Source organism: Rattus norvegicus, chromosome 19, assembly GCF_021556685.1.
Source record: "Rattus norvegicus strain SHRSP/BbbUtx chromosome 19, alternate assembly SHRSP_T2T, whole genome shotgun sequence".
Classification (NCBI taxonomy): Eukaryota; Metazoa; Chordata; class Mammalia; order Rodentia; family Muridae; genus Rattus; species Rattus norvegicus.
In genome coordinates this window covers 13,472,736-13,490,566 of record NC_141552.1, presented here as the reverse complement: position 1 = coordinate 13,490,566, position 17,831 = coordinate 13,472,736, and the positions used below count along the sequence as shown (strand labels likewise).

General features: G+C 49.9%; 1 protein-coding gene across 8 annotated transcripts in view; it reads right to left on the bottom strand.

The window, feature by feature from the left end:
* Nucleotides 1-17,831, bottom strand: part of Tom1 (target of myb1 membrane trafficking protein) — a 33,947-nt gene that overhangs the window by 14,576 nt on the left and 1,540 nt on the right. Inside the window, 5 exon segments of one of the 8 annotated variants that reach the window (NM_001008365.2) lie at nt 1,274-1,420; nt 1,511-1,645; nt 1,911-2,060; nt 3,146-3,224; nt 5,334-5,418. In NM_001008365.2, coding sequence (NP_001008366.1) covers nt 1,274-1,420; nt 1,511-1,645; nt 1,911-2,060; nt 3,146-3,224; nt 5,334-5,418 — 596 coding nt within the window. 8 annotated transcript variants of the gene reach the window in all.

The window sequence follows — 17,831 nt, the reverse complement described above, 5'->3', positions numbered from 1 at the left end:
TTCCAGGGGTCATGAGTTCAATTCCCAGCAACCACATGGTGGCTCACAACCATCTGTAAAAGAGATCTGATGCCCTCTTCTGGTGTATCTGAAGACAGCTACAGTGTACTTTACTTATATATAATAAATAAATAAATCTTAAAAAAAAAAAATCTTTAAAAAAAAAAAAAAGAAAGAAATAAAAGAACCTTCTAGCACTAATTAGTCTTAATATACAGACTTTAGAAAAACTAACTAAAAATCAGAAGCAAAGTAGATAATTGTTTTGTATTTTAGAGTGATTTTACAATTCTGTAGGCTTTAACTACACGCTCAGGGAGCCAGCCTTGTCTAGCCATGTCTGCGCGGTGAACAGTTTCAGAGCTTGGTCTAGGATGGCACGAGGTTTCTCTTTGTGGGGTTGAGATTGTGCACTGCAAGGTCAGAGGACGGTTCCTTGGACCCGTGTCTCTCATGTGCGTCACGTTTGTGAATTTAACTCACGCAGCAGCTAAGTCCTTCTACTTCACTGGTGATGGCCTACGGTCTGGGAAGGCCTCAAGCCTAGCCCAGGACCACCTCTCAGATGACTAATAATCTACATTACAGCCGCCTGGCCTGAAGTAGGTACTACTCAAAGCTAGCCAGAGGCTAGGGAAGCTTCCCCAGAGCCTCATGCTAGGCTTCTAAGCTTCCTCATGAGGAGGTATGGGAGGCCGCACTGCAATGCAGATGCAGTTTCTCGCTTTGTGAAGATGCAGATCGCTCTCTCTCCCTCTCCCTCCTTCCCTCTATGACAGGTTTCACTATGCAGCCCTAGCTAATTTCAAAGTCTCCATGTACATCAGAGGGTTTGAACTCACACACATCCACTCTACCACCCAAGTGCTGGGATTAAAGGCTTGTCACCAACCTCAGCAAGCATGCAGATCTTTGAAGGTTGTCGAGTCTCAATTCAGGTGAAAGTCTATGTGAGTCCATTAGCACACAGATAAATTGGAGCGGCCCAGTGGAAGGGAACACTGGCCTACTGGCCATTTCCTCTCCCTGGTGCTGCATGGAGGGAAGACTCTGGAAAATGACAGTGCACTGCACTCCAGGAGTCACAGAGATGGGACTTGAACCTTAGCAGATTCTGATGAGCTGTGTGATTCTGAGCTAGTGGATTTGCCTGTCTGGACCTTATCCAGAACAATGGACAAACAGTACACATCTATGGAGTTTTCACAAGGCTAGGGGCCATCTCTGACACCTCCCTGGACCTTCCGGTTCTGCCACAGGCCTGTCTGTTTACCTGCTCAGGAGTTGGTGTGATGGGTGAATCACCAGGGAGAACAGCTGGAGTGGGCAGTGGGGTGGCATGCTGGCTCAGGTCTCCGCGATGACTGCTGTTGGAGACCACGGGGTTCTGTCTGGATGGTGTCTCTGAGTTGAATACAGTCTAGGGGGCAAAAGACAGGGTGAGTGAGGCTTCTGGAAAGGCACTGCACCCCTTCCGGAGAACTCCCAGCCCAACCAAAATTCTCCTTACTCTCTGGGGTGTATGGATGGGCGACAGCATGTCCAGGTCAGTCATGGGAAATTCTAGGCCCTTCCTTCGCAGGTCCTCGTAGACAGCAACAACACCTGTCAAATCAGGTGAGCTGCGGAATGCGTCTGCCCAGGACTGAGAGGGGACAAGGGGACATGGCTGGTAACCACTGCTCACCTTCTTTCCTGTGAGCTTGCCCCACCCTGGCACCTAGACAGAAGACAGAGTGCTTCCCTCCCCCTCCTCCTGTTGTCTGACCCTCTAACTCGATGCACGAGGTTCAGCACACTGTTAAGTTCCGCTGCACACCTGAGCAGTTCACGGCCCAGTGGAAGAATGGCTCCCGTACTCCCCCACCCCTTGAGGCCACCGAGACGCCCTACCCTGCCATAGAGCACACCTGGATGAGGTTCAACACCTTGTCATGCACGATGGTGGGTGGATTGTTCTTCGGCAGGATGGTCCTCACCAGCACATTCTCTACAAAGTCCTGGCTGGCCACCAGGACATGGAAGCGGTGCCCGCAGTTCTTAACACAAGTTTCCAAGACCTGCAGGTCAAGGTGCCCAAGAGAATGCCCTGTCAGGGAAGGGAAGTGGCCTCCTACTCCTTGAGACTCCTGTCCTATGCTAGAGGGAAGCCAGCAGAAGATGGGAGGCTTCCAGAAGGGAGTCCCTAGGACATAAGAATAGAAGCAGTGATGGATTTGGGGGCTTGCCTCCTAGGGTACTTGGACATTCAGAATGATGGGACAGACAAGACTCCCTTCCTACTAGGCCAGGGCCTACCATAACCTAACCCTGGTTTCTCGGTCACATTGTCTAGAGCAGTGGTGCTCAACCTTCTTCATGCTGTGAGCCTTTGATCCAGTCCCTCATGTGGTGGTGACCCCCCCAACCATAAAATTATTTTTGTTGCTACTTCATAACTATAGTTTTGCTACTGCTATGAATCTTAATGTAAATATATGATAGGCAGGATATCTGATATGTGACCCCTGTAAAAGAGCCATTTGATCCCCAAAGGGGTTTCGACCCACAGGTTTCGAAACCCTGGAAGCTTAGAGGTTCAGGAGGAATCGGATACAGCTTAGGTAGGTAATAGCAGGACCCAAGGACCAAGCACTGACCCCTCTTCCCATGGCCTAGCAGGAGCTGCTTGTGCTTTGCAGGGAAGCAGGACCATCTGGACTTAAGCACTACCATGTGGAGGCTGGGTAGGGAGTTCTCGGCCCACTTTCCAGCCAGGTCGTCCTGAAGACAGGGTGTCTGATGCTGGGCTATCCTGCCTGTCAGTACTGAGGTCAACACTGTTCTTAGACGCTGGCATTCGTTTTAGGTTCATTTTTTAGGGTGAAGTTTCAGAGGGAAGCGGGCCCAGTGTATCTATTCCCCATGTTAAGGCTGGGAATTCCTTTCCGGATCCCTTGCTCAGTCCTCCTTCACCAACAGCGAGGACGGGAAAACAATTTGCCACCCATGGTCCTTTTCTCCTGGGTCTTCTGGTGAGAAACCCAAGCACGACGGGAGTCCGGCTGGACCTAACTAAGGAGAAGCAGCTTTCAGCAGACCATGGTCCAGCCGTGGAAGAGATCATGGAGAGATGGATAGACAAGAGAGGTAACAGGATATTCACCGTAAGGGCCAGCATGACCTCATGGAAATTCTTATTCCCCACAATTCGCTTCTTCACTGCTCGGAAGGCATCTTTGGGGCTGGCAAAAAGGACAAAAGGAAGGATGGACTTAGGCATAGAAACTTGGGCAAGGGCCCAAGATCAGGAGAGTGAGCAGTGTGTACTCAGAGCACCTTGGACAGCTACCTGTCTTTCCCTGGCCAGTTCCAGTGGCAGCGGGCTTCAGTTCTTGGTGTCAGTACTATTATACTGCTGATACCCAGAATGTCCTCTAGAGATCCATGTATTTAAACAATATTTTCACCATCACAGTGTTACCACTGAGACCCTTTGAGGTGGGGCTTAGGCTGAGGCGACAGTTCAATGGCACTGCCTGTCTAGCATATGCAAGGCCCTGGATTGGGGTGCGGTCGGGAGAAGAGCTGGAACCTGCTGGGTGGTCTTTTTGTCATTAGAGATGTGACTTTGAGGGGCACCATGGAACCTGGCCATGTAGTGAGTGAACTCATCACCTACTTTTCATGATGTGCAACATTAAGACTGAAACAAAATAAAAACTTCTGCTTCAGCTCCACAAACAAAAACCAAACCAAACCAAACCAAAAATGAGATAAAAATTTCTCTTTACAAGCAAATCATCTCAAGGGCATTGTTGGTTATGAAGAGCTAACTGGCCTGTGGACCACTTTAGTGTCTGAAAGGCACTGAGGTGGCCTGGAGAAAAGGGGGCAGCACTGGCAGGAGACTATGTACTGCACAGACACAAAGGGTATGACAATGGCATGATTCTGACAAAGACAGAGATTTAGGTGAGATGTCATGCCTGTCATTGTCTACGGCTGGCCCCTCCATGCTGTGGGTAGTGTCTGGAACATTTAAAGTGCTCAGATGAACTCTGTGCGTCCCAAGATCACCATGGAGTTGGGACATGTGATGACTTACTGGCCCTAGCAGAGGCTCAGTAGGTTTTTCCTGTGGTTCTGTCGTCTGTCCCCTTGCACCTTACTCTCACTGGGAGTCCAGATGCAGATGGATAGGAATGAACCACACGACACAGCTGAGGAGGACTCTGGGGGGGGGCCTGGAGTTACCATCCTCTCTAGCCTAAGACACCCACATCTCCCCGAAGTTCAGGCTGCACTCCCTGCCTCCTGCCCCCCTGTGCCAATCTGCACTTAACTGGGAGAATGGTCTGATTAACCAGAGCAGAGGCCTCATCCAACTGCCCTCCCACCCCCCGCCTGCCATGGCTACTCACATCCACCTCACCCTACTTTCTGCTCCACTCAAGAACTAAGGCTAGAACTTTGGTAGGATTTAACAGAGCTCTTTTGAGGAAAAAGTCCTGGACAGGTAATGTGACTTGTCCATAGTCCCATCCCACAGAGGAAGACAGTACTCCAACACTTCTCCCACGCCATGGTCTTTCAGCTGGAATCAGCTTTCTGAGCAAACAGCAGGGCCCTGTACCTGGTCACCTGAAGGCACCCACTCTGACCCACAGCTCTGCTCTGATTCACGCTGCCCTCTGGGAACTCCTTGATGGACCTGCTAGTTTCTACCTTAAGGAACTGAAAGTGTGTTCATGTTCTCGGAGAAAAGCTTCCCAAGACTCTAGCTTTCAGCATCCAGAAAGGTACCATGAGTCTCCAGCATGTTTTGTCCCAGGGAGGTGATGTACCAAGGGTAGAGCTCTGGATCTGTGTGACATCTGGCTTGCTGTTCAGAGACACCATGTGGGTCACAGCTAGTGACCCTAATGGCCAGCTGGACACATGTTGTCTTTTTTTTTGAGACAGGGTTTCTCTGTATGGCCCTGGCTGTCCTAGAATTCTTGATGTAGATCGGGTGGACCTCAAATTCAGTGATCTCCCTGCCTCTGCTTCCTGGGTACTGGGATTAAAGGCACGCACCACCAACAACTGTCTTGCACGATATCTTTGAACTTTACATCTCTGAGCTTTTCATCCACTCAATGAAGGCACTATCCTGGATCATGGCCCAAAGATGTTTAAAGTGCCATGCTGCTATCTAGGATGGAGGACAGCAGGGTTAGACTTTGTGGCTACAACAGTAGGGGCTATGGAGGATCATCTGGTGGGACACAGGCAGGAATCAGCGCTGGTGTGTACTGTAAGAGTTGGCTGTCGCAGCCTGCATTCCCACCCCTCACCCCAAGGGTCCTTACCCTTCCTCGGTCTCATTGATGATGTCACAGATCTCCATGTTGAGGGCCCAGTCCTCGCTCTGCAGGGAGCCATCTGTAGCTTTCTCTGTGAAGAAACTGTGAGTCACAAAGGTATAGGGGAGTCCTGGATGGTCAGACTCAGACAGTGGAGTGAGGAGGAATAGATAAAGCAGAAGGTCACAAATGCTTCTGGGCACCCAGGCTTATATGCTGTTCCACTTGTCACTGGATCATGCCAACCACATGAGGCCAGAAGTGTGCTTGCTCTTCCACAGAGAAGGAAACTGGCCAAGTGGATGAACGGGGCTAAGAACTGAGGGGCCTCTGAGGGCTTGTTTGTGACAGGATAGCTTTGTCTGAGTAGGTTCTACTCCTCTTCACTTCCTATTATCCCTTGGGTTGAAAGTAGTCACATGGTTCAAAACAAGAAAGTTCCAAAGACATAGTCAATGGGGAGCAATTATCCCTGTTCCTGTCTGTCTGTCTATATGTCTGTCTGTCTGTCTGTCTGTCTCTCCCTCCCTCTCTTTCTCTTTCTCTCTCTTCCTCCCTCCCTTCCCTCTTCCCTCCTATTGGTTATTTTGTTTATTTACATTTCAAATGTTATCTCCCTTCCCAGTTTCCCCTCCACAACCTCCCCATCTCCTCCCTCCACCCCCTGCCTCTATGACGGTGCTCCTCCACCGCCCACCCACTACTGCCTCAGTGCTCTAGCCCTCCCCTCTGCTGGGTCATCACAGGCTCTCATTTCATCCAGGCCCCCACTGTAATTGGTTTCTTTAACTTTCTTCCAGAGGCGTTCTTTATGTGACTTGGCCTCCCATGCCCTCTTGAGGCCCAGTTTTTCTCCATAGGTTGTGTCAGTGTAAGATTGGCCTTGAGGGCAGCTGGCGTTCAAGTGTCACTCTCTCAGAATGGCTGTGCAGTGAATGTAGGGGATTACTGTTTTCCTTTTCTGGCACTGGGGCTTGATGCAGGGTCTCATGCATGCACAGACAAGTGCTCTACCACTAAGTTACCTTCCTAGGCCAAGTCTTCCTTTTAAATTAGCACAAGTCATCAACATAGAGTACCATCCTCGATTGTGTAATCGCCTGGTTCACTCACAACACTGTGGAACCCCTTTCATGCTGAGCGATCCTTAGGATAAGATATCTGAGCTAGGAACCAGCTGCAAAATTCTCAAGGCTTGTAATGGGGAGGTGAGCATGGTGGTACATGCATGCAATCCCAGTACTTACAAGGCAGGAGCAGGGGGACTGGGAGTTCAAGGCCAGCCTAGTGATACACACCAAATCCAAAAGCAATCTTACATGATAAGACCTCATCTCCAAGGGCATCAATGGGTGTTATGTGAACGATGAATCTAGGTTCAGAAAACGTGAGTCCTTCACCAACCCCCCATACACATGTACTGCCACGTCTACTGTTCATACATAACACTCAATTTTGTTCCACCTCCTGCTGTGTCCTGGTTGGCATGGCAAACACATGTGAGTAGTGTGACAGGTTAACATTTTACCACATGTGAGTAGTGTGACAGGTTAACATTTCATATCCAGAGGGTGAGATTCTTAGTGTTCACTCTAATTCCCATCCTTCTCAGCAGCCATGCTGTCTCTTCTGGCTTTCAGACTCTGGCTGAAGATGTTGTGTGCACATCACACACACACACACACACACACACACACACACACACACACACACACACACAGAGTTTGGCTGCTAGTGTCACTTGTCACACAAGGAAGACAGACTTTATAGGTGGGTGGTACTGGTGGCTTACCATTACAGTTCTCTGTAAGCCACTTCCACTCCAGGCGCTGAGATGCCTGGTGGACAAAGAGACAGTTCTTGCTCCATGGTGTCCAGAGCAGGCCTCACAACACAGCACACTCTTAGCAGCACTAGGAGAGGATGACTGGTGGGGGCTCTGTCTCTTCCAACCTGCTGCAATGCTCCCGCTGGGCTGGTCAGGCAGCTGGCTCTCTAACTGGCATCCCTTCTAGTCCACTCTTGCTTCCTGTAGCCAGGCAGGTGCTAGTGTGTCCCAAACACATGACAGGAGGCTGAGACAGAAGGGCGGATACCATGCCACTGGCTTACGGCCAGGGAGGAGGCCAAGAAGGTGTCCCTTTAGAAGGGCTGGAAGACAAGGCCTGTTCTTTCCACAAATATCTACTGAGTGTGGCTTCTGTGCCCCAAGCCCTTCACGTTGTGGTCAAGAGTCCCCTTGAGCAGGCTATGACTTGCTACAAAGTGTATTGGGGTAGGGTGTACTTAACCATGAAAACCTGCTGCTCTACAGGCTACCCTCAGCCAGATGGCCAGTGTTGAGTCATCCTTGAGCCCAGACCTGTGTCTAAGCGTCCCAGGGCCCTGATAATCCCTTTGCGAGTCCGCACTGTGTTCATTCGCTTTCTCTCTCCCTATGTCCACTCGTTCCACTCTTCATGCGGCTGACCGTGGCCATTTTCTTCCTGAGCCTCAGAACCTTCCAGGGTTCCCTAGTCTTTGCCTGGCCTACACACCCTTCTGTAACATTTTAACCTCTTAAGCTATACATTATATAATCACTGTAACTATAGTTATAATAAACACGAGATTGAATTGTCACCTTAAGTGATATATACTTCCACCTCCACCTCACTAATGAGGACACCCAGAGGGACCAGCACCGTAACATGACCAGCCACAGTGATGCACACCTTTAATCTCAGCACTTGGGAGGCAGAGGCAGGCTGATCTCTGTTACGTTAGAGGTGAACCTAGTCTCCATAACAAGGCCATCCAGACCTACATGGTCAGAGCCTATCTCAAAACAAAACAAAACAAAAAACAAAACAAACCAACCAACCAGCCAACCAAACAAAACTCATAACATACAAAACACCAGCATCCTTATGGGGAGGGGTGGCTGGTCATTTGCCACAAACTTCTCATGTCTGTCTTGCTGCCTGGCTGTCACTGGGGTCAAGGCATTATCACCGAATCATCCTCCTGATCTTCCCCAGGTTGTGTACTCTGTCCTCCTCAAGCCCAGCTCAGACAAAGGTCTCTCAGCCCTCTCGTTGGCTCTGTTGAGAGTCATCAGCACACCCTAGTAACTAAGCACCTTCTTTTCCTGGGAAGAGAGCTGAAGTTCCGGAAGGCGCTATAGCCATGTGCCAAGGCCAGTGGCTGGGGAAGGAGACTGGGACGGGGCAGGTGCAGAAGTGGTCTAATTAGTCTTGTAAGGGTGCCAGCAGAGCTGGAGACGTGGGTGACAAGCAGTGAGGAGGAGGACTGTGACCCAAACAGGGAGGGGAGGAAAAGAGGAGGTGGTGGCAAAGGTAAGAAGATCATCTGAGCAGCTGAAGAATCGCAGACCCTCTTCTGACTTGCCCTGAGATGTGTGGTGGAACTGTGGAACGCAGGACTGTCATGTTTTGTTTTTAACCATGAAAGTAACTTTCTATTTTAAGAAGGGAAGAAAAACCCTTACCAGCTTCCCAGAGCATCACTGATTCTCTCCTCTACCTCTAGCTGCTGGCCCCAACTTTCATGGGCTGCTGGGCTCTTGTCTCCCAGTCTGGTCTCTGTTGTCATTACAAGCTGGCTAATGCCCAGGAATAGCAGTCTGGGATCAGAGCGGGTCATGTGCTGGGCCTGAGGCAGCCATATTCTGCCCAGAGGCAACTTAGTGACTTGATCTGGGCAGTGGCCCCACATGCTGGCCCTACCTCCTAACTCAAGGATGTTCACATATGGGTCATGTGTCTGTGTGTCAGATCAGGTTGAGCCTGCCTTCTTCATACTGTAGCTTCTCAATGACAACTGTCTGAAGTCATGTGAAGGCCGTGAGAAACATCTTCGGATAACAGGAAGGAATGAGCCTTGGACACAGGTCATGCACTTGAGCAGTTGCTGGGTGCTTGCCCCTGCCTCTGACCTGTGCATCTTCAGTGGTGACCCAGAATCCTTGGCAGGACACATGCCCTCATGGTCCCAGAGGAGCCCTGCTCTCCTGTTCCTTGGAACCATTCTGTGGGTGCTCAGTGGAGTCCAGACAGCATTACAGCTATGACCAACTGCTGTCCTGTAGCCATATCAGCTGTCTCCTCACCTGCACAGGCCAGGAGCTGCTAGGTCTGCTGTGACAGGGCTAACTCTGGACCCGTGCCATCGCCTGCCCGGGCCTGAACTGTTAGCCGGCCCTTCTCTTCAGTGCAATTCTATGAGAAGTTATCTATTGCTCCTGCTATCAAGGGTCATGACTGGATTCTTCAGAGTGAGAGGAACAGTCAATACCAAATCCCCACCTCCTGAACCTTTTTCTTTCCCATCCCTGGTGCTGCCTGGAGGGTCACCCTTCATGCAGCCAGATACCCAGTTCACAGACATGCTCACTGGGCACAATATGAACTGAACACAGGACTGAGAATGGCCTGCACATAGTGGCACTCACTCCCCTCAAAACAGGCTAAAATCCAGCAAACATAGGGCTTAGACTTGTCCATAGCTACATGGTTGGTAAGCTGCAAAGCAGAGATTCACTCTCCAAAAGGCTGCTTCTCAAACCCACTCACTGTTTTTTATTTATTTTTTTTCTTTTAAGGAAGGATCTTACTTTATTATTACTTCCCTGACCTGGGACTTCTGTAGACAAGGCTGGCCTAGAGTTTACTCTGTAGATATGGCTATCGTGGGACTTAATATAAAAAGGACTGGCTTGAAACTTACTTCCTGCTGTAGACAGGACTGACTTGGGACTTACTGCTGTAGACGGGACTGACTTGAGACTTACTGTTGTAGACAGGACTGACTTGGGACTTACTGCTGTAGACAGGACTGACTTGGGACTTACTGCTGTAGACAGGACTGACTTGAGACTTACTGTTGTAGACAGGACTGACTTGGGACTTACCTTATAGGTAAGGCTGGCCTGGAGCTGATTCTGTAGGCAGGGCTAGCCTGGGACTTACTCTGTAGACAGGACTAGCCTGGGATTTGTATTGATCCTCCTGCCTTTGCTTCCCACTGGGATTATAGGTTCAAACAGACCTGTAGCCATAGTTTCATGCCTCCCAAATGTCTTGAAACATGTCCAGACTCTGGGGAGATATTGGGGAGCAAGGTCAACCAGGCCCTACTACCAGCAAGTGTGCAGCCCAATGGAGGCTATGGCGGATAGTGCAGAAAGGGAGGCTGAGTCAGCACATGAGCTGTAGGGCAGAAGAGGAAATGAGTTTGTTGATCCACACTCCACCCTTACCTCACCCACACCCATCTATAACCATCACCTCACCAGTCTCCTCCAGTACCATGAGATCACCAGAAAACAAGGATCAAATGACCAACACTCAGAGCTCCATGACCCTCCTCTCCTGTCCCCCCAGCTGGTGTGTTAGCCAATGCTGAACAGCATCTACCCCAGAGTGCTGGCCGCTTTACTCTGCCAGCTGAAAGCCCCCTTCCCCTGTCCAGCTCAGAACCCTCCCAGGCCCACACTCTGGGTGGCAGAGGACAGTGCACTGTCTCCAGGCTGCCACGTGTGCAGCTCAGCTCTACGGCCTGGACCTTGCTGCTCTCCCCAGTGTTTGTTGCACTCACTCCTCTGCCTCCATGCTCACGACAAGGAAGCCCTGTGGGAAGGACATTATTGAGCTGGCAGCCTGTGGAAAGCTGCATCTTTCCACATTTCCCGAGAGGTCAACACGTGTACAAGGCTCAGCCTCTATTGGTTTCCTGCTGCCAGCGGCTCGAAGCAGGGCAAGCATGAAGCAGGGCAAGCTTGAAGCAGGGCAAGCTCGAAGCAGGGCAAGCTCGAAGCAGGGCAAGCATGAAGCAGAGCAAGCTTGAAGCAGGGCAAGCATGAAGCAGAGCAAGCTTGAAGCAGGGCAGGCTGGGTGGGTTCTGCTCTCAGGCCCCAGTGGCTGCCTTTGTGGCAGGGTGGCTGTGCTGTGCCACCTATAGCAGGGATCTAGTGTCCTGAGCTTCCTGGAGTGTGGCAGTCAGGACCCAAGGCTGTGATGTGTCTGAATCTCACATAGCTCGGCTTTCTACGGGCAATGCAATGGCCTGACGGCTCTCACTCAGGCCACTGTTCTTCTGAACATGCTCAAGTGGTCTGGGACTGGGCCCTGGCCCTCAACTCCTAGCCCAGCAGTAAGGCCGAATCGCTTCCTGGGTACCTTGAGTTTTCCTTGCTTGCTCCTGCACCAACGTTCTGCATAGAATGCAACTCTCAGCTGTGTCTAGTAGACTCCTCAGAACACGGTACAGTGTTGGTCCCTCCCATTAGGGTAAGAGCAGATCTGCGGGCACCAGCTCCTGAGTTTCCCAGTTCTCCACACTGGAGGATGTGTTTGCTAAGTGACCGTGTGATGCTGCTGTTGTATTTTCAGCACTGTTACCCATACAGCACCGTGGTTAAGAGATGCACCTCCACTTGGCAATCCTTGACCCCTCACAGCTACCTGTTACAATTCCAATCTGTCAGAAAATTCCGAGTTCTTTCTTTCTTTCCTTTTTTTTGTTTCTTTCTTTTTCTTTCTTTCTTTCTTTCCTTCCTTCCTTCCTTCCTTCCTTCCTTCCTGGAACTCACTCTGTAGACCAGGCTGGCCTCAAACTCACAAAGATCCACCTCCCTCTGCCTTCCAAGTGCGGGGATTAAAGGCGTGTGCCACCACCTCACCTGGTCCAGGTTCCTTAGTCTGGACATGATCCTTCCCAGCCAGCACCACTCTGAGTGACCGACCCCCTGGGATGCAGACTAGCTGTGCAACTGAAGTGCAGGGTGGGAAGCCACAAATGGCTGCAACTCATCTGCCCACAACAGACACTGTTCTGTGGCACCTGCTCTAGGACATCCATGAACACCACACTGACCTGCTACTGTGACAGACCCCCTCCCCTGGCTTACACTGTTTGCTTTTCCTAGTCCCTGTCCACTCATTCCTAGCTACTTGAACACAAGGAGGAGTCCCTGGGGGCTGGGGGAGACCTGTAGGCTCTGTTCTTCTGGTAAAGAGAGCCATGCTGCTGGTGCCCTCAGCAGAGCTCCCTGCCCTGAGGAGGACACTGGTATGGAAGGCAGGAATACAGGAGCCACTGGTGCACACATCACTCTAGATGATTACCCTGTGACTCACCTCACGGAGAGGCCAGTGAGTCAGTCCCTTTCAGTCCTGTGGGACATAGTGAGGAGGGAAACCAGAAAGATGGGATGTGAACAGACAATTTGCAGTGTAGGCCCTGACGGCTGTGTGACCCTGAGTGAAGCCTTGGACTCGTTAAGCCTCATTCCTCCTGTGCAGAACAGGGTACCTCAAGTTCCCACTTTCCGAGGGTCATGTGAAGGAGATCAAAGTGTGCAGACTAAGCATGCTGTGCCCACTGACTACAGCATAAACACCAAAACAAACGTTACTCACCACAAAATACCAGCCACAAACCAGCCCAAAATTTCAAGCCTTCACATAAAACATACTCTAACGTCATATAGAGTAGCCAACTTTTTTTTTTCTTTCTAGTCAGCAAGTTGTTATGAAGTCTACTTTCCAATGAACAATTCTTTCCAGAACCAGCCTGGAAAGTTCTATCAGTTTCCTAAGTTGCTGAAATGTCCTTTCTTAAAACCCTGGCTGTCTCGCCCCTGTCATTTTAAACCACAGGCCACAAGAGAAACCTTAAAATACCTCATGGAGGGTATTGTTTCCTCAGTCCACAGTTTTCAAGTTGATGTAACTAACTATAAGTCCTTGCTGAAGAAACTTTTGGTTAGACAAAGGAGAGTTTCCTAAACTGTTCAAGCAGGAGGGACCAAGACCATCCACAGGCTGACTCTCTACCCAACCCACGATTGAGCAAGCTGTGAGGACAGCCTGGGCACGGGAGGTGCAGAGGGCTCTGACATTAGTTAGGGTTCCGAGAAATGGAGAAACGGGTTAAGAGATAGTTTGGTGGTCAAGTGCTTGCTGTGTGAACATGAAGAAGTGGTTTCCCGTCCCCGGCACTACATGAGAAGCTGGGTGTCTCGTGTGTACATGTGACCACAGCATTGGAGAGGTAGAGATAGGAAAACATCAGGAGCTACTGGGCAGGTAGTCTGCAAAATCGGATTGCTCCAGGCTCAATGAGACAGCTACTCTCAAAGAGGCGAAGAGCAATCCAGGAAGACATTCAGCACTGACCTCTGACTTCCACACACACATGCACACAAATACACACAAAACTGTACACATATGTGTGCATTCATATACCGTGCAACACACACACACACACACACACACACACACACACACACAAACACACACAAAATAAAAAATAAAAGAGAGGGCTGGAGAGGTGGCTCAGCGGTTAAGAGTCCTGACTGTTCTTCTAGAGGTCCTGAGTTCAATTCCCAGCAATAACATGGTGGCTCACAACCATCTGTAATGGAATCTGATGCCCTCTTCTGGTGTGTCTGAGGACAGCTACAGTGTACTCATATAAATAAATAAATCTTTAAAAAAAAAGAGAGAGAGAAATGGAAGACTGAGAGAGTACGAGAGTGAGAGTGACAGAGAGAGAGAGAGAGGGAGAAAGAGAGAGAGAGAGAGAGAAAAGAGAGAGTATCATTGATTTTAACTTTAAGGCATGCACTGACAGGATTGCAGAGGCTTGGTAAGTCCAAAGTCAAGTCAGAAGAGAATCATTGTCAGAGGTGTTGCCTGGCAGGGTTTCCCTTGCTCTGGGGGTGCCAATTTTTCCAGGAAAAAGTCTTCAACTGATTGAGAGAGGACCATGCACACCATGGAAGACAATCTGCTACTTTGTTATTAATGTCATCTAGAATTGACCTTCACCAGGCTGGGTGATGGCTCAGGGAGGAAAGGTGCTTGCTGCCATGACATCATGGACATTGTTATGGAGGATGGGACTAAAGGAGTGTGGATGAGCAAATCCAAGGAAAGCACCGTGGAAAGAACAGAGGAGGCACACAGATACAAAAGGTCACAAGGTGGCAGTTGGAGAGCACTGGCCCAGATCAGAACCCCATCAGAAGGCTAGAGTTAGTGTCCTGAATCCTTATCGAGTGGCAGCCCCAAGTTAGCTACACACCGAGGGTTTTACTTTAGCTGCCTGAACACGACCTCCGAGACCAGAAATTCAGGATTTTATTCTTAGTTCTCAGTGTTCCATGTGGGAACGAAACCTATTCACCAGCTCAATCCACAGTCAGGCTGAGCCTTCAATGCCCAGGAGAACTGGCTCCACCCTACTGCCTGAAACCTGACCGGCCGGCGAATGTGCATCCACCCAGCCAGTGACTGCTCATATCGCAATGACACAAAGACCAAAACAAAAGCTGTACTGGAGTAGGCTCCTGCATTGTTACCCTTAGCTGGGCCACTAAGTGCGCCCTAGGACACCACCTACAAGAATCCCCAGGGCTGGCAGCTGTGGATGCCTCCGGTCTGGCAGGCACAAGCCAAGTGCTTCAAATGCCACACACGGTACACACAGCAACCCCACCTGACAGGTGCTATTATTAGCCTCCTTGTAGAGATGAGGAACTAGAGATAGTGAGGTTAATAACCTATTCCAAGTTCTGAAGCTAGGGTTCTGACTCAAGGTCACCCTGGGCTTTACTAGTATTTGTCCAGCCAAGGCAAAGCCCTATGTAAACACTGTGTTGAAATAGGGTCTCACTATGCAGACCAGGCTAGCCTGGATCAGCCTGCCTCTGTCTCTGTCTCCTGAGTACTGGGATTAGAGACGTGCAGTACCACACCCGAGAAGAATGATGTTTAATGACATATGGCAATGACACGAACTCAAATACACGGCCCATACAGTTTTATTGGAGCATGGTCACACCCATTCTTTTACCTATTGTCTTTGGCTGCTCTGCAGAAATGATCCTGTTGAGTATTTCAACAGAGACCAGATGGCCTCTAAAGCCTTGAGGATTTACTGTGAAGTCCTTTGCAGAGTAAGCCTGGTCTAGTCCACCCCGATAGTCATGTGAGAGTCCTCTGAAGTCCTAGCCTTTGACCTCTACCTAGCCAGTCTCTGACAGGTCCAGGGTTGGCTGCCTAACCTGGCACTGACTTCTTGGAATAGTACACTGCCCCTCTGTGCTGTGCAGCACTAACCCTTCCCCATTCTCATTACCTTGCAGCTGCTGTTCACCAGCCCTTTGGGAAGGAAAAGTGGGGGTACGTCCGTGTTCCATTATAGATGAGCAGGGGAGACAGGGCTGCAATAGTTGGGGCAGACAAGGGATACTACCTGGTATAGGCCACTGGACGCTGGGGGCCACAGGCTGCGGCCGCCCTTGTGGGGCTCTTCTAGAGTGACCGGGAGGTGGGTGAAAACTCACCATTATGCTATAATCTTTGGTAGATTAATAACACAGATTAATCCTGCGGGGTCCTGCTGATATAAATTCAAGCTAGGACCAGAGTAGACTGGTGTGTTCAGAGGCAAGGGAGAACGTTGTGACCCTGAGTAGTTAGGCTACTCTCCCACCAGTTAAGGCTCAAACCCCAGACCAACAGACACGCCCGAGGTGCTTATTTAACATATCGAAGCGAACCTGGCCTCCAGGTTCTCCCAGTATCCCTCAGTCCCTGCGGGTTGCAAGGTCCTCCTGTCCTGCACATTCCAACCCCTGCCCTAAATTTCTCCAGCCCAGGTATTAGCCTAGACTTCCCTCCCCACAGCTGCCCTTCCCTACACAATCTAATAATTTTGGTTCTCTGGTCTTTTTTCATGTACCTTTTACCTTGCAGGCCTCTTGGTGTGGCTCTGCTCCCTCCCTGCTGGGCACCCATGTTCACTCTGAATTCTCCCAGAGGTCTTTGCTTCTGGCTATGCTTTCCCTTTTATCTACAATAAACTTTCTCCTTCACCATACTCAAGACCAAGCCATGTCCTTCCTTTTTTCTTTTTTTCCTGGTCACCTCCTTCTAGGTGCTGAGGCATCAGGAAAGAAAAGGAGAGCTCCTGCTCTCAACTCATGCCAGGCTGGGGACAGCCTTTCAGGGACAGTGATACATCAGTGTGATGGAGGTGGAACAAGAACACGAGGTGGCGGGAGCTGTTTCCCATACCCTCTCACTGCACAGGCACTCTGAAAGACTGGCTTCCTTATAACCTCTCTCAGGCAAGAGCGTTCAAGTTTACAAACTAAAGTTCCCACGAAAGCTGCACCTGGGTTAAAGATGTTAGAAGGTTGACTACAACTTTGTGATGGCGGAGAGTTGGAATGCTACAGATCTTGAGACAAATTACCTTGCTTTAGACCCTTAGTAACCACTTATTGCTTATCTTGTGTCTGACCTAACATTTCTGTGACTACCAGGTAACGCCTTTTGGAATAAGTTAATAGAAAACTAGTGTCTACCAACCCAAACTTAGTAATGTCATCAGCTAGCACCTGAGACATGGAGCCTAGATTTTCATGCTTTGCTGTAGCCTGAGTGTCTGGTTTATGGCTTGCTTTTGTTCTCTGCAACTACAAAAAATATCATGAAACCATTTCCACATTGGACCACGTTATTTGGGGTGATGCGAATCTGTATTCTTGGGTCATGGCAATTCATATTTGGTCCGGGGATAGAATGAAGTATCTCTGATTTCCCTTGAGGTGAGAGCTGTTTTGTGCCTACAGGACGCAGACTGAGGACAGAACACAAGAGCAGAGATTGGGTCAGGAGATGGGACACGGCCTCAGGGAGGAGGTGGTGCCCAGTGCTTCCGGGCATGAGCCCAGCTCCTCACAGCAGCAGAAATTTCCAGTGAGACCAGCCAAGTGTCAAGGTGTATGTGAATTGTGAGGCCAGTGACACTGGGCCCTGATTAGCACCACTGAACGACTGCTATCCCCTAGGATGTTAATCCTATAACACTCCACTCTTAGGGCAGGAGGTCAGCAGACCTGAGAAGATACCACTTTACTCCTGCAGCAAAGAGGGGCCTGGGCTATAAAGAATACAAGCAGCTAAAACCTGGCCACCAATCATCACAGCCAGTCAGGTCTTCGCCACTTGGAAGCTGATGGGGGAGGACTGCTTAAGGCCTGAAGCTCCTGACCAACCTGGTCAACACTGAGAGACCCTGTCTCAAAAAAACCAACGCAGGCTCAACCTCCAGTGCTTCTATCTTGACACACGGAAGAGTATGGAACACTGCTGTTGTTCTTCAAGGTAGGGTCTCTCTCTGTAGCCCAGGCTGGACTTGAACTCAAAATCTTCCTGTTTCAGCCTCCTAAGTGCTGTTCCACCACCCCTGGCTCTTTTACAGCTTTGCCATCTCATCGCACTGCACTGGATTTTGGGGGTTCCTCAGTCTTCACCCCCTTCCTTCTGTAGAACTTGATCTCTTCCTCTCAGTAAAGGGAAGGGCCACGGGACAGAATGGACTGGTGTTTTGTTTGAAACAGGGTCTTACACTGCAGCTTATGCTGCCCTGCAATGAATTTCAGAGTCCAGTTAGCCTGGGACTTTGTGGCAATCCTCCTGTCTTAGT